This window comes from Nothobranchius furzeri, chromosome 3, assembly GCF_043380555.1.
Source record: "Nothobranchius furzeri strain GRZ-AD chromosome 3, NfurGRZ-RIMD1, whole genome shotgun sequence".
Taxonomy (NCBI): Eukaryota; Metazoa; Chordata; class Actinopteri; order Cyprinodontiformes; family Nothobranchiidae; genus Nothobranchius; species Nothobranchius furzeri.
The window spans coordinates 73,700,571-73,720,001 of NC_091743.1; the positions used below are offsets into that span (position 1 = coordinate 73,700,571).

At 40.4% G+C, this 19,431-nt stretch overlaps 1 protein-coding gene across 1 annotated transcript in view; it reads left to right on the forward strand.

The window, feature by feature from the left end:
* LOC107384961 (serine/threonine-protein kinase 4) overlaps positions 1–15,346 on the forward strand; it is a 37,686-nt gene extending 22,340 nt beyond the window's left edge. Inside the window, exon 11 of the mRNA XM_015958498.3 lies at positions 12,129–15,346. Coding sequence (XP_015813984.1) covers positions 12,129–12,287 — 159 coding nt within the window. The 3' untranslated portion in view covers positions 12,288–15,346. The remainder of the gene's footprint in view (positions 1–12,128) is intronic.
* Positions 15,347–19,431: the final 4,085 nt, after the last annotated feature.

Here is a 19,431-nt window from a genome sequence, read left to right on the forward strand (position 1 = left end):
ACAGTTAATAGCATTTGGTTGCTAGGGAGAACTGGAGAATTTTGGGCCAATCAGCATCTGTGAATGTAATGTCTGTGGATCAGAGCTATGACTTACTGCAGTAACACCTATTGGTAAAAAATAAAAATAAAACATCAAAGACTTCTGGTGTTTTTACTGTTGAGTCGAAGTTATGAGCATTAAAACTCCAGTATTAAACAAATAAAAAATGTCATTTGATTAAGATACTATGTGTTCAACAGTTTTGATAATACCAAATTTAGCAGCATCTGTTTATATATATTTAATATTTCTGGATTTCTGTTGATGTAATGATGCTATCAGACATGAGGTGTGTTTTTAAGCTAAACCTGCTTCTTCGGAGGTCTTATTAGTGTGAAAAGCAGCTGGTGTTTGCGTTGCTCTGAGACATTTACACAGAACCAACAGCTGCCACATGAATTAAATATTAAACATGTGACCTTTAGTATGTAACCAGCTCACACTGCTGCCTTTTACCTTTGGACATACACCGAAAGGCTGTTTGCTCGTCATGAAAACGTAGCAAAATATTTATATTTATGGATATTTTTACCTGTTACAAGTGAAATTCCTCTATAGTTACTCTACCATGTTTTCACTGAGGTTGTCAGGATTGTGGAGTTTTAGTTGACAGGTAAATATGTGGAGTAGCTTAATCATTTATTTCAGCCTATGTGGAGTAATGGTTTGATAAATCACGTAGTATCCAGATAAAGAAACAAAAACTTTACTAACACAAACAGAGGATGCTGATAAATATGCACAACGTGGAAAAAAACTCTTGCTTTTGTAAATGATGATTATTCAGATATGATTATCTTAAGTAACCGCAAAGTGATGGATAGCTTTGGGCCTGGTTAATGTCTAAGTGTTTCTAAAAACAGAACAAAAGCCCGTGTGCTCGAGTAAAAACACACACCAGTGTTTCTATTTGAGCTCAGATCTTTGCCTTTGTGGATTTGAAGTTGCTCCACTTTCACACACTGACAGGTAGCTGCTGCTTGACTCACATTTGACTCTTCAGATCGTTTTTAATTCACCACTTCTTGAACCCTCAGGTGTTGGGGTTGGATGATTATCCCCATGAATACATCACATCTAAGAATTTTAAGTATAAAACAATTATACTCTAATAATACACACACTTTGTACATAAATGATGCAATAGTTTAATGCTTCATGAGAAAAACAGCCTTTCCAACTGTGTGGTTTGATATTCTGAAATGTTCCAGAGTGGACCAGAATTTTAGTCCTGCTGTTGGACTGTTTTTATTTATTTTGCTTGTATAAAAATATCTGATCATCAGTTAAAATGCTGATTTAACAGTTTCAGTATAATTAGTCAGTTTTTTAGACTCATGTTACCCGTCAGCCTATGGAAGTCTGAGGGTAAGTGATAGTTAACGTCTCAATGTGTGGTGCTATAACAGAAAAGATGAGACACACACGCTGAGCTTCTATTAGCATTCAACATGAAGGTTTATTCTCCTTCTGTGTACTCACATAACTGAATAAACATGCAAGACCATATCACAGTCAGGATTTCACAGATAGCTTTTTCCATTTAAGTCATATTACTCTGATTCCTAGTCTAAGAACTCTTGCATTTTTAGTTGTATCAAAAAGATATTTACTTTTAGCTCTCTTTAACAGCTTTTACAGTTTTATTCTGAACACATGAAATATACATCGATATTTAAGCATTTTAACCTCTAAATATGCCCATAGCTTTAACAAGACACAACTATATTTATTCCTTACTGGAAGATGACAAAAAATAGTGTAATGTTTCTTACTCAACTTTACTTAAAAGCGGTTTATTTTTTTACTTCCTCATTAATCACATTGCAATATTTATTTCCTATATTCTTGCCTCAAACCATAAAATAAACATCAATGTTGTGAACAATACTGACATGTCCTTCAGCATAAAAACGATCAAACATTGTATTTAGTAAAAGTTTCACTGTAACTTTACCAGATCTTCAGTTGTTCCACAGTTAGCTACGTATCTCTAACCAAAGTCCGCTAGCATTAGCATGAGTTAGCATACTAACCAGCCCCGTTTTCTATTACAAAATACTCATTTCAACCACATCATTTGACACACCAGTTGACTCTCAACTGTGTAATCTGTTCAACTCTTGAATGTTATCACATATATTTACATCAGATCACACATTTACTGACCTGTAACAGAGAAAAGATGAGACACGCACGTTGAACTTCTATTAGCATTCAACATGAAGGTTTACAGTCAGGTCTGTAAATATTGGGACATTGACACAATGCTAACACAGTGTTTCCCATAGGAATATTTCCAGCTGTGGTGGTGGTGGGCGGGTGGATTATGACACGTCTCACCTTTATGTTAATATTGTTTTATTTGATACACTCCACTCTGAACTGCACTAATCCAGCAACTGCTGCATTTTATTAACTAGTATTAAAGGTGAATACACCAATATTTGCACAAAAAGAATTTTTGTTTTAAACTCTCAGTGACACACGTTGCAGGGGGGATTTGGCATTTAATCATTCGTGGCGTCTGGAAAAACATCTCCTTCTGCCCCCCTTTATTTGACTTTCTGCCCCCTTTATTTTGGTCCAAGATCATTACTGGGCTGGCCCTATTAAAAACATTCTACACCCCTGCTTAGTAGACTTAATGAAGTATTTTTAAGCCAGTATAAAAATGACTGAAACACAAATTTACATATTTGGCATTACTGACCAATATCTTTGATTTGATTTATTTGTTTAGAACATCAAGATGCATTACAGAGAACATTATAATAAAGTACATTTTTCTAGTGCAGAGGGGAGACAACCCATAGAAGCACTGATTTGATCTCATTTCAGAGAAAACTAGAACAGATCAGATGCACCTAATAAATAAAATTACTAACAAACTCAGGAATCGGTTTCTTTGCTTCACTGTTCTGGTGTTGAAAACATCACTAATGCGGATCAAAGGAGATACACAGATGAATGCACCTCTTATTTATTATTTGGAAATTAGTGGGTGTGGTTTACATCAATTCATTATTTTAAATCTGAAATTGATATGGATTGATCAGAAGTCGCTGTGTGTATTGTTTATTTGAAAATTATTTACAGAGCAGCCTCAGAATTGAGATTTAATATTTTTGATCACAATAGTAAAGGAACTATTACAGAACGAGTTTTTTCAATCAGAACATTATTATTTAAGTGCATGAATTAATGCATCTGAACTCATGCAGTAGGAACTAGGAAATATGAAATACTAGAACCATTTTATTTTAATTTGATTAAACAGATTTTTTCCTAACGTTGTTGGCATTTTTCCCACACACAGTTAAACAAAACAATGTTGATTGAGGTGTGTGTGTGTGAGAGAGAGAGAGTTAAAATAATTTTTTTTTAAACGACCGGAGCGCAGGCAGTGACCGATGCATGCATGAGCCGTTTTCAGCTCTGTCTTGTCAAATGCACCTCGTGCGTTACGAAAAAAGTAACTTTAAATATTCAACCGAAAAAGAGGCGAGCCTTAAGAAAACCTAGGGAGCACTGAAGAAACGTGAGCAACAGTGAAGCAAGCACCGAGTGTTCCGTTACTGTGTGTGTGTGTGTGTGTGTGTGTGTGTGTGTGTGTGTGTGTGTGTGTGTGTGTGTGTGTGTGTGTGTGTGTGTGTGTGTGTGTGTGTGTGTGTGTGTGTGCGTGCGTGCGTGCGTGCGTGTGTGCGTGTGCGTGTGTGTGTGTGCCGGACGGACTGAGCTCCCGGCTGCAGTTTTGTGTGTAGGGAGGGGTGGGCGCTCTATGTGACTGGCCAATCACAGAGCGTGAAGACAGTCAGTTACCCAATGAGGATTTTCCTTCAGCACGATTACAGATATTTTCGAGTTTTACTCGTTTCATGCTCATATTCCTCAAAAATGCTTTATCCGTACCGGATACTAGTCTGAAATGTGTATCCAGCTCATCCCTAGCTGTAACCACCCTGCCCTGCCTCCTCCTCCTTGCTGCCTGCCGGCTGTGATCACAAGCAACAACAGAGTAGTTCCCGCTGCTTCTTCGGCAAACGGCGCAAAAAATAAAAAATCAATAAAACTTGGGATCTTGTAGGCTTGGCGCTGGGATTTCAGCTGTGGCGGGCCGCCACGGCTACGCCTATGTAAGGGAAACACTAAAATTTTTTGGCTCTATACACCACCACAATGGATATCAAATGAAACGAACAAGATGTGTTTTAACTGCAGACTGTCAGCTTTTATTTGAGTGTATTTACATCCAAATCAGGTGAACGGTGTAGGAATTACACGTTTGCATATGTGCCTCCCACTGTTAAGGGACCAAAAGTAATGGGACAGAATAAGAACCATAAATCAAACTCATACATTTCAATACTTGGTTGCAAATCATTTGCAGTCAATTACAGCCTGAAGTCTGGAACACACAGACATCACCAGACGTTGGGTTTCATCCCTGGTGATGCTCTGCCAGGCGTCTACTGCAACAGTCTTCAGTTCCTGCTTGTTCCTGGGACAGTTTCCCTTCAGTTTTGTCTTCAGCAAGTGAAATGCATGCTCAGATTCAGGTCAGGTGACTGACTTGGCCATTGCAAAACAGTCCACTTCTTTCCCTTCAAAAACTATTTGGTTGCTTTTGCAGTATGCTTTGGATCATTGTCCATCTGCTCTGTGAAGCGCCGTCCAATGAGTTCTGAGGCATTTGGCTGAATATGAGCAGATAATATTGCCCGAAACACTTCAGAATTCATCGTGCTGCTTTTTTCAGCAGTCACATCATCAATAAATACAAGAGAACCAGTTCCACTGGCAGCCATACATGCCCACGCCATGACACTTCCAGCACCATGCTTCACTGATGAGGTGGTATGCTTAGGATCATGAGCAGTTCCTTTCTGTCTCCATACTCTTCTCTTCCCATCACTCTGGTACAAGTTGATCTTGGTCTCATCTGTCCATAGGATGTTGTTCCAGAACTGTGAAGGCTTTTTTAGATGTTGTTTGGCAAACTCTAATCTGGCCTTCCTGTTTTGGGGGCTCACCAATGGTTTACATCTTGTGGTGAACCCTCTGTATTCACACTGGTGGAGTCTTCTCTTGATTGTTGACTTTGACACAGATACACCTACCTCCTGGAGAGTGTTCTTGATCTGGCCAGCTGTTGTGAAGGGTGTTTTCTTCACCAGGGAAAGGATTCTTCAGTCATCCTCCACAGCTGTTTTCCGTGGTCTTCCGGGTCTTTTGGTGTTGCTGAGCTCACTGGTGCATTCCTTCTTTTTGAGAATGTTCCAAACTGTTGTTTTGGCCACGCCTAATGTTTTTGCTTTCTCTCTGATAGGTTTCTTTTGTTTTTTCAGCCTAATGATGGCTTGCTTCACTGATAGTGACAGCTCTTTGGATCTCATCTTGACAGTTGACAGCAACCGATTCCAAATGCAAATAGCACACTTGAAATTAACTCTGGACCTTTTATCTGATCATTGTAATTGGGATAATGAGGGAAGCCAATTGTCCCATTACTTTTGGTCCCTTAACAAGTGGGAGGCACATATGCAAACTGTTGTAATTCCTACACCATTCACCTGATTTGGATGTAAATACCCTCAAATAAAAGCTGACAGTCTGCAGTTAAAGCACATCTTGTTCATCTTAGGTGTGTTCTTGCTGTGTATTAGTTCTAATTCCATGCTGTCGTTCCTTTTTTAAAACACAGAAACGGTTTCGTTACCTGGTTTGCTGCTACGTTTTGCCGGCGGCTGCAGGCTTCCTCAGGCTGACGCTGATGGTGGCGCATCACTTCCTGCTCCGTCTGACATCTTGTTCGTTTCATTTGATATCCATTGTGGTGGTGTATAGAGCCAAAGATGTTAGCATTGTGTCGATGTCCCAATATTTATGGACCTGACTGTATTCTCCTTCTGTGTAGTCATCACCGTACTCTGTCACCAAAATGATGGGTGCTCCCCCTAGCGGTTGGATGTGGAATAGCACTGAAACAACTGAAATTACACTGTGGACTTAAACAGAAGTTACAGATATAATTACAAAAAAAATAATGATGGGGTCTCTATTTCTCTAGTTTTACTAAAATATTACTGTATTTTAGTTTTACTAAAATATTGTCATTTATTATAACTTGTGTTTCACCCCACTACACTCACATACAGGAACATTTCAAATAGAAAGCCATACAGTCTATATGGAAGCCCATTCACGCCACTCTGATTAAAATATTGTAATTTGTATTCCATAATTATGGCTTGGCTGTCTCAGTTATCAGATGGTATCCCATCTCTGAGATAGCCAAGTCATAGTTTGAGAAACGATTTATTATTTTTTTAATCAGGGTGGCGTGAATTGGCTTCCAGAGTCCAGCCACTCAGTTTATCCAATAAAAATGAATAAAAACAAAGTTTGTTTTATTTTTGGAAGAAGAATCTATTTCTAGTCGAGTCTGAATCATTTCTCTTTACTGAGAATAGTAATATATTTATAAATGCAGCTAAATTTAGATCATCAATAGCAGATTTTCTTGGTAAACTGACATTTTAGAATTTGTTTTAGTGATTTATATTTTTATCATCTCTCGTTGCAGGAACATACCCAGATCATGAGCTTTTCTCTGCCGTCCTAACGGCGTAATCAGATTGATTTAATTTGACACCATACATCCCATAATGTGTGCTTTAGAATAAAACCCATCTTTCCTTTGGGACCGGTGAAACATGAAAGCTGTTTGTTGGCGGCTTCATGCTGACAGTGTTAATTTTAGAACCGTCCTCTGCTATTTTTAGCTTTAGCTGACGTGTGGGTTAATGTACGAAGCGGTTGTTTTTGCTGCTTAAAAACTTCCCTCTGTGGTTAAAGACTTAATGTTTACTTGAGCATTCTATGGTGTTTCTGGTGATTTACATCTTTAAAATGCCTAAATTATACCAAACATTACCTTCCATCCTTTAAGCCTTTTGGTTTTAGTGCGTTTGATCATGTGGCGATGCAGCACAGAACATGTCGCTTGGATGCACGACCCTAAATAATTTATTAGAGGCAAATGTGGAAGAAATGGTCTTCTGCTTTTCTTTATAAAATTCTTACTTCTGTTTTTATCCTACACTTTGCCTTTTATTTAACTTTATTTTCCATTGAATCCCATCCCTGCTGCTCAGACCTTCCATCACAATCAAACTCAGTGTTCTGTTAACGGGCCTAGACAGATTACGTTTCAGAATAAAGGATCAGCAGCTGATGATCCCACATGTTTCATCAGGGCTCAGGAACCACCAGCAGGCCAACCGAGGCTGGGATTCATACACTTAGATGAAAACCAATTAGATATTTGATAAAATTTTAAAGTAAGGCTTGAGTTTTGTTTACAGTGAGTGGAGGTTATAAATGTAAGCTCCAGCCAGAGGGAGGACTACTGAGGAGTGGAGCTTGTATTTCCTGTTTGGGATTATTGACTTTAGGATAACAAAAGCATTAAACCAGATCCCATGAAGCAGAAATGACTTGTGACCCCAAACATGGCTGAACTCCACTAACCTTGGTAAAAACCTGAATAAATAAAGTGAAACGCTAATAGCTACCGTTTTTACAGATTACTTCAATAACGTGAAAACCTCCTATCAGGAATTATGTCATCTCAGGACCCCAGTCTTAGTTTTTCATGACTCATGCAGTTTCAGAACCAGTGACCCAAACAAACTTGTTGTTTTGTTTTTGCCAATGCTTTAAATAAAATAATCTCATGTCTGATAGAAGATGAATCCGTTCGTAGCTTCAAAAGGATCAGTTTCCACTTCCTGTACGTTGAATGTATCTGATTATATTTCTATTAATAGTACTCATGATTTTATTACTTTTTGGGAAAAAAGTTGATTTGTTGTCATTTTGCCAGACGACACATTTGAGAATTCCCGACCCTCTGACTGTTTTCCATGGATCCTCACGTGTTCCAGTTGAGGGACCTTTCTCCTTGGGCCCGTGGTTTTCTGTGTAGTGGACTAGGACATCCGTGTTATTTTAGCTTTATTGATTGTGGTAATGAATAGCGTAAGAGGATTGTGCTGCTGGTAAAAACAAAGATGGGAAACCTCCAGGGGAAAGCTAAAGGAGGCTCCAGGTCCTGATCGCTGACCTTCAACAGGGCGGGACTCTGAATAAAAAGTCAACACCTGACCTTGGGTCCTGTTTTCATGTGGAAGACGTTTTTAGGAGGTGGAGTTTTTAAGTGTGTATGGATTTAAAAGTAGACCTTTAAGCTTCACGACACACTACGTACAATGTAATGAAGAGGTGTGATCAGTGAAAACAACACACACCTTTAAACTCGGACACACGTGAAGTCACCGGGCCTTATTTAATTCTATTATGTTATAATTGTCTAAAATGGTAATGTTAGAATGTAACATGGCATTAAAGCTTTTCTCTCATACCTTCATTAAGCTACTTAAAAACAGCAGTAAAGCACCAGGTGTGCTGTGGTGTATATGTCTTTGAATTAGTACATATATTCCTTAGTGAGTATTAGTTTTAATGCCCAATAATGTAGATCTAACTTCAGGATCTGGGGTCACAACATAATCAGATAACAGAATACACACACACACACACACACACACACACACACACACACACACACACACACACACACACACACACACACACACACACACACACACACACACACACACACACACACACACACACACACACACACACACACACACACACACACACACACACACACACACACACACACACACACACACACACACACACACACACACACACACACACACACACACACACACACACACACACACACACACACACACACACACACACACACACACACACACACACACACACACACACACACACACACACACACACACACACACACACACACACACACACACACACACACACACACACACACACACACACACACACACACACACACACACACACACACACACACACACACACACACACACACACACACACACACACACACACACACACACACACACACACACACACACACACACACACACACACACACACACACACACACACACACACACACACACACACACACACACACACACACACACACACACACACACACACACACACACACACACACACACAAATAACCAGGAAAGAACAGGTGAAAGGTAGCTGGATATTTCGGTCATATAACAAGAACGAGGTATTAAAATGTTTATATTAAAGGTGTTGAACACTGAAATCCCATTTTAATTATTATTTCTGATTCTAACGGGTCACTCTGAGTTTTTCCTGCAGGCTGAACATGAAAATGGTCCCATTTTTGGTTCCTTTTTAAAACACAGAAAAGGTTTATCTTTGCCTTGCTTGCTGACAGTTTCGTTCGCGGCTTCAAACTTCCTCAGAGCTGACGCTTGGCTGTCACTTCCTACTCTGTTTATCATCGGGCAGCGGAGGACGCTGTTGCCCTCTGCTGCCCGCTGCCCGCTCTCCCCTCTCCAATGATGCAGTCCCATGCATGATACAATGTGTAGACCCCATCGTCTCTGTTCATAGTCCCACATCCACGTCATGCAAATTCTGCAATAAAACGTACATTAGGAGAAACCGGAAGCCAACTCAACACACAAACAATAGAACATAGAAAGGAGTGCGAGGGAGAAACAAGTGGAAGACACACAAGAGCAGCGAAACAAGAAGCAGAAAGCACAATAAAGAAGTCAGCCGTAACGGATCACTGCACAAGAGAAAACCATATAATGGACTGGGACAACACAAGGATCATAAACACCGAACAACAGAAATACAAAAGATGAATAAAAGAAGCTATAGAGATGAGGAGACGTGGATGTGGGACCATGAACAGAGATGATGGGGTTTACACATTGGATCGCGCATGGGACTACATCATCGGAGAGGGGAGAGTGGGCAGCAGAGGGTGACAACGTCCTCTGCTGCCCGATGATAAACGGAGTAGGAAGTGACGCCATCATCAGCGTCAGCTCTGAGGATGTTTGCAGCCGCGAACGAAACTGTAAGCAAGGTAAAGAGAAACTTTTCCTGAGTTTTTAAAAAAGAACCAAAAATGGAATTAGGAATCAGACACAGCAAGAATGTACCAAAGATGAAAATGGTCTCCTACACCTATCTCCTGCATTAGCTTCCGATAGAAAATAAAGCTCTAGGATTAGAAAGGCCTGACAGATCTACGTCACACTGTCACCTAACATTCATGACTCGCCCATCTTGACTCACGACGGGGAAGGCTGTTGTTGGTTTAGAGTCCAGGAAACAGCAGAGAACATCTCGGCTAGTAGAAGCTAACTGTTAGCATTTGTAACACCACCACACAGCAGAACTCCTCCAGGCTTGTGTAGATTAAACATCAATGCTGCAAGTCAGTGCATCATGGATGTTAGCCAATAAGAGACGAGTTGTTCAAAAATCAGGAAATAAGACTCCAAAACCTGCCGACTGAAGCTCAGCTGTGACACATGTAGAGGTGTGAATCTTCACTTGTCCTTCAATTCGATTACGATTATTGGGTCAACGATTCAATTTGATTCAATATCCCGATGCATAAGACAGAGAAGACATTATCTCTGTTTGGCCCCAAAACAATTTCTTATCTGAATCTGGTGCCCTTGAGCCTGTGAGGCTGAAATGAATACTTTTTTTAAATCAAAAATGTAATTGACACAACCTGCCATCCCTGAAAAGCTCTCAATTCACAACAGGTTAGGACAAAACATTTTAAACAGTTTAAAGTAAAAACAATCTGTTTCCTAATTCAACACCACGCCTCAGGCTGAGAAAAACACGCTTTGCAAAAGCTCACAAAATCTGAAAAAGTACTGAAAACCCATAGGACACATATTGTAATAATAAAATACATAATGGGTTCATATATGAGTGTTTCCTGTCTCTGAGCAGCTTTAGAGTCAAATATTTATGCCACAGTTCAAGGGTGTCAGAAATAACACCAAAAGAAATGTTTGACTGTTTGTTTTTTTTATTTTGAACCCAGTGGTTCATTTCTGAAATGTTGGAGAATGAATCAAGTTCTGTTTGATGCAGAAAATAATAAAGCCTAAAACAAATTCTAAACTTCCAATAATATTTAAGATGTGTGTTTTATTCTTTCTAAAAATAACACCAGCAGAAGGCTGTGCTGGATTAGGATTAAATTACCCAGCTGATGGATCTCCTTCACTAACCAGCTAACTACAAACCTTTCCACTAGCCTGTCCTGTGTGACCCTCGCCATGTAACCCTCATGTCCGTGCTGTCTCTGGAGGAGCAGATAGGAAACAAGATCTCCTGTAACCTAAAATGAACCAAAGCTTCCTAGTTTTTTAAGCTGAATTTAGCATCAGTTTATCATCATGAAGCAAAAGAATAAAGTGGAACAAACTTCTATCTTCTATTCCTCTCTCCTTTTAACTTCTCCGTGCCCCTAAATCAAAGAGACTATGCTGCAGCAGCCGCCACCTCCTCAAGACCGGATCTCCCGACATCACAACACTCGGTCTGACTGAGCGCTTCGAGGAGAAATAATTAAATAATGAAAATAATAATGCGTGTTTGGAGGAGCGTCCTCCGATCCTCTCTCTCTCTCTCTCTCTCTTTATATCTCTATCTCTCCGTGAGAGCGAGCGGAGCGGGCCACGTGACAACCCGCTCAATGAACATAATTCACGGCCCAAATCCAACAGAACTGGTTGGGCTGATTGGGTTCACACCATTTAATGAAATGGTGTCTGATCTTCATCAGAAGCACCTCTAACCAGTTCATGTCTGGATGAGTGAGAGACCTCTCAGGACCATAACTTCTATTCCACAGTCTTTATATGAAGACAAACTTTAGGAACATTGATAGGAGGTGTCCTTTGTTCGGATCGGAACCTGCTGGGATCATTGAGAACCTTCATGAGCATCTTCCATAAGAATTACCTCAAGGTCACATGATCTTCTGTTTTTAACGAACACTTAGGGGCTGCAGCATTTTTAAATTTTAAACCATCAGACTGAAGCTGATGAACTAGAAAGGAGTCTCAGCGTGGTTTGCTGTTTGTCTGTAGGTAAGGACGTGGTCGGTGGAGGAGCTGCGGGTGAGACTCGCCTCTCTGGACCCTCAGATGGAGCAGGAGATCGAGGAGATCCGTCAGCGTTACCAGGCAAAGCGGAAACCCATCCTCGACGCCATTGAAGCCAAAAAGCGACTGCAGCAGAACTTCTGATGGGATCTGCAGAGCTCCTCTAAGACTGGACCAGTAGATGGTTCTCCGTGTAACCTGGACACGAGGTGATGCTGTATGACGGGACATTTAGAACTTAATGTGGGAAGAACCTCCGAAGAAAGAGCTGTCCTCTGATGGAATGTTGAGCGGAGGTTCGCATCAGGTTCAACTACATTCTTTAACTATAGAGACGACAGCTGAAGAAAGTTTTTCATCATCAGCCTTGTTTTCATGCTTGCACACCTCCGTCAAAAACCACAGTGACCTTTTTCAGACGTTGTTGTCCTAAAAGGTGTTTTCTAAATATTCGTTGGGTACTTTTTCCTTTTGCTGGAGTGTTTCCGCTCATTGCTGAAAGATGTGATGCTGCTAAATGTTTCAGTGTTCCCCTACCAGACTGTGAAAATCCAGAAAAGGGAGAAACTCTCACAAAGAACAAAAATATTCCATAAAAGGCAGAAAGTGGTTGAGCTCTCCTGCCTTGCAGGAACGTGCCTTGTGCTTCATTTAGGATGAACGTTGAAGTTGTGAAGACTGAATTCTGATGCAGATGAAAAGAGAAGATCTCCTTAAATCTTCATTTGTTCTCGTTTAACTTCATGTGGGAGATCTTGGGCACTGTGTGTGTATTTCCACATCAGTGATTTTAAATGACACACACTCCCATCTTCTACACACCACACTGTAGGTGCAGCTGGGTGAAGCAGGTTTATAGGAAGGCCTTCGATAATATGACCACTACTTTGTGCCTCATAACTAAATATTCTTTAGATTTTTATTTTTTGGGTTTGGGAATAAAGAGTTTTTTCATAATATAGTACAACCTGCAGATATAAGATGGATATGATGTGTAGCTTTGACCGTTTTTACGACTTGGACCCACCGGAGTTGAGCGGTGAGTGGAAAAAAGGCAGCTGGTGGAGAAAATTATTCCTTTTCTAGATTATATTGATGTCTTTAACACCTCGGGTTTAACTGGATGTTTGAGTTTTGGTGTGAAGAAAATCAAACTCCTGCTGGGACTAATTTCAGAGAAACCGTCTTCAACAGCTTTCCGATCAGGTAAAGTTTTACTTATTTTTGAGCGTAAAGCCGTCCTTTGTGGGTCCACAAATTAGCCCAAGGGCTCATTTAATGATCCGTAATTGAAAGAGCAAACTTGTTTCTAAACTGGTTTTAACAGAAAATGAACAGATTTAAGGACTTTTTTAATCCCTCCACCAGTTTAGCTCTATTTCACAGCAGGCACAAGCATAGATGTATTAATAGGGGCTCCTGCACTGCTGTGTAAAACTAAGGAGTCAATCGCCCCCTTAGGAAGTGTAATAATAATAATAAAAAACCAATAATAGTCATTTACAAGGAGACTTCTTTATATTGCCACAGTTTATTAGAACGGGTTTATTACGTTTTAAACTCAAAGAACCGATCTGTGCTTCCCCGTAAGCGTCCCTCTTACGTTTTGGACTATTTTGTTATAAATATGTGGCTGAAGGTAAATTTAACTTTATTTGTGATGAATCAGAAGGTTTAAGCTGAAATGGCCTTAAACTGCTGAATGTTTAATTAGATTTCAGTGTCTTTTTAACGTTGAATGTACCAAATGTTTTTGCATTCTTTTAACCACCAGTGTCCTTTTTACAGTTGATGTGAAAACTTTTTGGGGTGTTTCTGATCTTCTCCACCTTAAAAAAAAAAGGGCCTGTACTGAAAAATGTGACCCGGCACACCTGACTGCATGAAAACCTCCACAGACGACCGCCGACGGGTCTGAGACTGGATCTGGTGTTGGTCCAGGTCTGATCCATCTTCACTTCAAACATTCCTCTATCGCTAATCATCCAGCGCTTGTGACATTTCTGGTTTTCATCCAGCACAGAAGGGACCATATCTATTTTTTTTTACATAGGTTTAGATGTGAAGACAGTTGTCAAAAGAGGAAAAATGAGCTTCTCAGGTCACGAAACTCCTCAGGGGTGTGAAATAATGACTGCGATGATGAGAAACTACTGTAGCTCCTCCACTGTGTCGCCCTGCTCACATGAGCAACACTCTGCTGTTGGTGCATGCTGGAACTCGGTTAATGTGCATAAACGCGTGTCTGGTGCTGGAAATCCTGCTGATGACAGAAGCTTGTTCTGTGGTGTAAAACGACTCACAAGCACAAATGATTTTCTGTTTGTTACAAGCTGAAGGAAAACAAGCGTGTGTAGATATTCTCTTCAGTTTTATGATCAAAAAGAGCGGACTGGTCACGTTTCTTTGCTCATTTATCGTCAGAAATTGGGAAAACAAAAAAGATGCATGGTTGGCTGGGTGCCAGCGGCATCTTTGTTCTGCTGTTTGAACCAAAGGTCGAAATCACTGGAGAACAAAACCAGAAGAGACATTTTTCTGATGTGAAACTTTGCTTTCTGTTTTTTTATTCATGGGATGTTTTCCTAAACTTTTGAAACTGCTCGTTTTCTGAAGCCGGTTACACCTCAGCAGGAATCTGCAGCTCCACGTTCAAACACAGTCATCTCTTCTAAACTCGCCTCGGTCGGTGAGCGCAGCTGAAATTGTTCTCATTTCTCCAGCTGGAGTTTTGCTTTAATTTAATTAATGTTCTAAATGAGGAATCTGGTGTTGATCACGATAAGTTACACAGAAACACATGGAGTTCCCAGATTCATCTCAGTGGTTACCGCTCTTCTACAGGACATTTTTTATTTCCTAGTGAACACATTTTCTTTGTTTGGTTGTATTTTTATAAAACCCTTTCAGCTCAGTTTAAACAAACACAGAAACTATAAAAGGCTAAATTGTGGAAAGTGGCTACACCAAAAGCGGTTCACAGCACCATCGGTGCAGCTTTCACAGATTTAGCTGTAATTTAGGAGTTATTGCTGGTTCCTTTTTGGCATTTTGTCTGTTTAAAGCTAATCTGGATGTAGTCGTCACCCTCTGAGTTTGCCTGAAGCACAACATGCAGTGGATGGTGGGCTGCCGTTGCTGGGTTTCGGTTTCTGTATTTCTTATTTTTGTTTGTTTTCTTTAATAAAGACAACACTGTAAGAGTTGCATTGGTCCTTTTTTGGTCTGTTCCCATTGTTCTGCGTGTTCGAGCTGTGGACACTGACGGAGCTCGCTGGTTCTGATGGTTTTTCTAAAAGCCTTTTCTTGTCCCATCAGATGCATCACAAGCTTTTTCCCCTTTCATGTCGATGGTTCCGTCTGCAAAAATAGCTGATATTAATATTTAATCAGGCAACAACTAATCTGATCTCACTCTCCTTTAAAAGTCTGCTGCTGCTTTAATCCCGAATTAGAGAAAGCTGCATGTGAGAGGTTGTTTGTGTGTCAAGTTTCTAAGTTATCCTGACTTTCTAGTCTTATTTTACATTAAGATCAGAGCCCAAAACTCAATTCTCAAGAACAAAAATGCATTTTAAAAATGCAAAGATTAAAAAAATAGCTAAAATGGCTGCTCTGAATAAACGGTTATCTTCTTAAACAAATTCACAAAGCTGCATTTGTTTCTATTGTATCAGCTCAGTGCATTCATTCCACTGCTGTTCGTTAATAATGAAGCCCAACAGCAGTCCTCTTAAGAAGGGCCATCACTCTGGATCCATCAGGAGCTGCTAAATGATGCATTACAGATAACATAAAAACTTTATTGGATACCAAATGAAAACAAGCAAAAGAATCCAAAACGTTTCTGGATGAGAAGGAAAATCTGATGATTCTATTTGATGTTTCTCTAGAAAATGAAAGAGATTTCCTCTATCTGCTCAACCTTCTCAGACCTTAACACTGTCCATGAAGGAGGCTTATTAGTGTGTGTGTGTGTGTCTCATGGCGGATGGCTGCTTATACTGAGCCAGGATCCTCTCGAGGTTTCTTTCTGTTAAAAGGGAGTTTTCCTCTCCACTGTCGCTGCATGCTCACTTAGTATGAGGATTGCTGTAAAGACTCTGGCAAAAGTCAGTGACTCGATGCAACCTGCTGGGTTCCTTATATAGGATTTTTACTGATTGGCATAATGACCTGACCTGTATTGGAATGTTTACTGTGTGAAGAGCCCTGAAACGACTCTTGTTGTGATTTACTGAATTGAAATAGAATTATTTCACACTGGGAAACGTTTTGCGTCTATGAAGCATATAAACATTTGTTTAGGCTAACAATGGAATCCTCTAAAGTGCAAAGCATCATGGGTAATTGCTACAAGACTCATTTCCTGTTTGAATCCCTCTCCCTTGAATAGTGTACCACAGTTAGTTGTTTTTTTTTTTTGTTTTTTTTTTTGTACTTTTGCTGCCGTTTATCTTCTACTCTCTACGTTTTGCCGTGACGATGCAAATTCCCCACTTGTGGGACTAGTGAAGGATTCCCTTCATTCTCTTGGCTGTTGTGACAGCTGGTGAGGCGTGTGTGCGTGCTGGTGTATGGGTGGATGCAGAGGCTTCCCTCAGGTGCTTCGGTGATGACGCGTTGGGTCTCCCTCATAAAGACACACCCCTGCTGTGAAGCTTCCCCACTAGAAGCCTTTACTCTGATGTAACTCAGCGTGTTTATAGAGATTTGAAACTGGCAAAGCAGAAATTGTGTTTTCAGGAATAAAAAACTTTCCTGAATTCTATTTTGAATTTATTTATTTATTTATTTTTACATATTTAATGAAGTCTAATGCTTCAAATGATTGGACTTTTGTCAACATCCAAAAAGTCTGTAGCAGTTTTGTCTTCTAGGAAGTAATATTTCAGTCTGGGTGCAGCCAAAGATAATTAAGTTTAATTATTAGAAAAATGAAGCAGGAGCATAAAACCTAAGTTGAACTTTAGTTTTTCTCCGTAATCTAAGACTGAAGCTTCCCTCTTATACGTCGCTACGGCCTTGGAATAATCTTTTAATGCTCTCACATAGGAAGGAAACCTGCTGGAAGATGTACTCTCCTCAAGCATCCATTAAGTGAAACATGAGCTGCAGTTTAAGTTCATTTCTCCAGTTCCGACAACGTGGAGCTTACGTTCTCCTTGTCCTTCAGAGCAAGTCTTTGTCTTTCATAGCCTCATCATTGGGCTTAAGTTTCATTATTCTGAACAAGAACAAAATACTTTACTATAAACCAGATGTAGCACAGGTTTAAATGTTTATTATTATATCCCTATGACGGGGGCAGCCATTGTCTCAAATATGTGAATGTGAAGCCCATCCACTAGGGGCTGGCTCCTAAACAGAGAAAGCTGTGTGTATTTGTGTTTGGATGGTAAAAATTGAAATATTTGGAGAAAGAGGGAAAACTGTGGTATTGATTGGGCTTTCTCTTAGAAATCCTCTCCTTTACGATGCCATACAGTTTTGAAACCATCAGCTCCAAAAACAGTGATCTTTGTCTCATTACTCCAGAGTCTAGAGTCCCAGTAGTCTCCATCTTTCAGCATGGACCCTAGAAAATCCTAGGCATGGTTTGTGTGCACTGGCTTTAGAAGAGACTTCCTTCGGGGATGACACCCATGTATGCATTTCCTCTGCAGTGTGCGCCGTAGGGTATCGAGGGCAACGGTCACTCCAGTTTGGCTTTCCACTGCTTTAGCCAACTGCAGTGAACTTGCACGGTGATTTTCTTCAACCCTTCTCATCAGAAGATGCTCCTGTCCAGATGTTAACCTCTGTGGATGGCCTGGACGTCTCTGTAAGATGGTTGCACTTCCATCTTTAAATATTTGGATCACTGTTGCTACAGTATTCTGACAGATATGTAAAGCTTTGCTGATCATCGTGCAGCCCTCACCTTTTTTGTGTAAAGACATTATTTTCTTTCTCAGATTTTGTGACATTTCTCTTCCAGAAGGAGGCATTGCTGACAGCATGAAATGGGAAGAACTTTTCTTTGTTAAGTAATGTCCTTTTATAGTAACATATCTGCTGGACGCCTCTTAAATGAATCATTGGACTCACCTGTGGTTGAGTGCCTGTTAATTAGAATTTGTTGGCGTTTCTTCCAAGACTAGCAATTGGGTTGTACTTGTTTTTACAATATTAGCTTGAATGGATTTGTTCGGGGGCTACACAGTCGTGCAGTGGTTAGCGCTGTTGCCTTGCAGCAGGGAGGTCCTGGGTTCGCATCCTAACCTGGGGGGGGTCTCACCCGGGTCACGGACTTTTTGAGCCGCTTCCCTCAGGCAGGAGGTTACGGTCCATCCGGACCAGAACCTCACACCATAACAACAGCTTCTTTCCATCTGCCGTTAGACTTGTGAATAGATTATAAACACACAACCTTGCTCGTCTTCTGTACTCGACACAACGTCACGTTATCGGCCATGTTACCATTACCTGCCATTTTTTATCGCTGAAAGTTTTATTCTATTTTTTTTATTATATTTTATTCTATTTTTAATCTTGTTATTCATGTTATATGTAGCACATTAGTACCGAAGCAAGTTCCTAGTTTGTGAATTGTTTGTTCACTGACAATGGCAATAAACCTACTCTGATTCTGATTCTCTCTGCAAGGAGCCTGCATGTTCTCTCTGTGCATGCATGGGTTATCTCCAGGGTCTCCTGCTTCCTCCCAGTCCAAAACCAGGACTGTCAGGTTGACTGGTTTCTCTAAATTGTCCTTATATTTGAGTGTGTGTGCTTGGTTGTTTGTCCTGTGTGTCTTTGTGTTGCCCTGCAATAGACTGGCAACTTGTCCAGGGTGTACCCCGCCTGCATGCCCAAAGACAGCTGGAGATAGGCACCAGTCCCCCGCGGCCCTGCGTGGAAAAGCGGGTCAAGAAAGTGGATGGATTTGTTAGCAAAATCACTTTTGTGTAACAATGAACGAATCTTGTTTGCAGTCACTGACCCACATTTGTGGGAGTATTTTGTAGTAATGGTATCGCATAGGAAATGTAGATTCTTAAAGTAAACTAAAGGTTTTCTGATGGATGTAGTGGGGTGTACTAATATATGCTGTACCTTCATTTTCTGGTTCCAGTTTAGCTTTAAGAGTTTGTGTGTATTTTCCCAGTTAAGGGTTACTCTGCTGCTGTAGGTATTATGGGGTTGCTGCTGGATCTCATCTGTACCTTTGGAACATCTGCTGACATCTAATCAGAACAACAGAGTCCTATATCTTTATCTTCTTCTGCAAAAGCAGCATTCACAG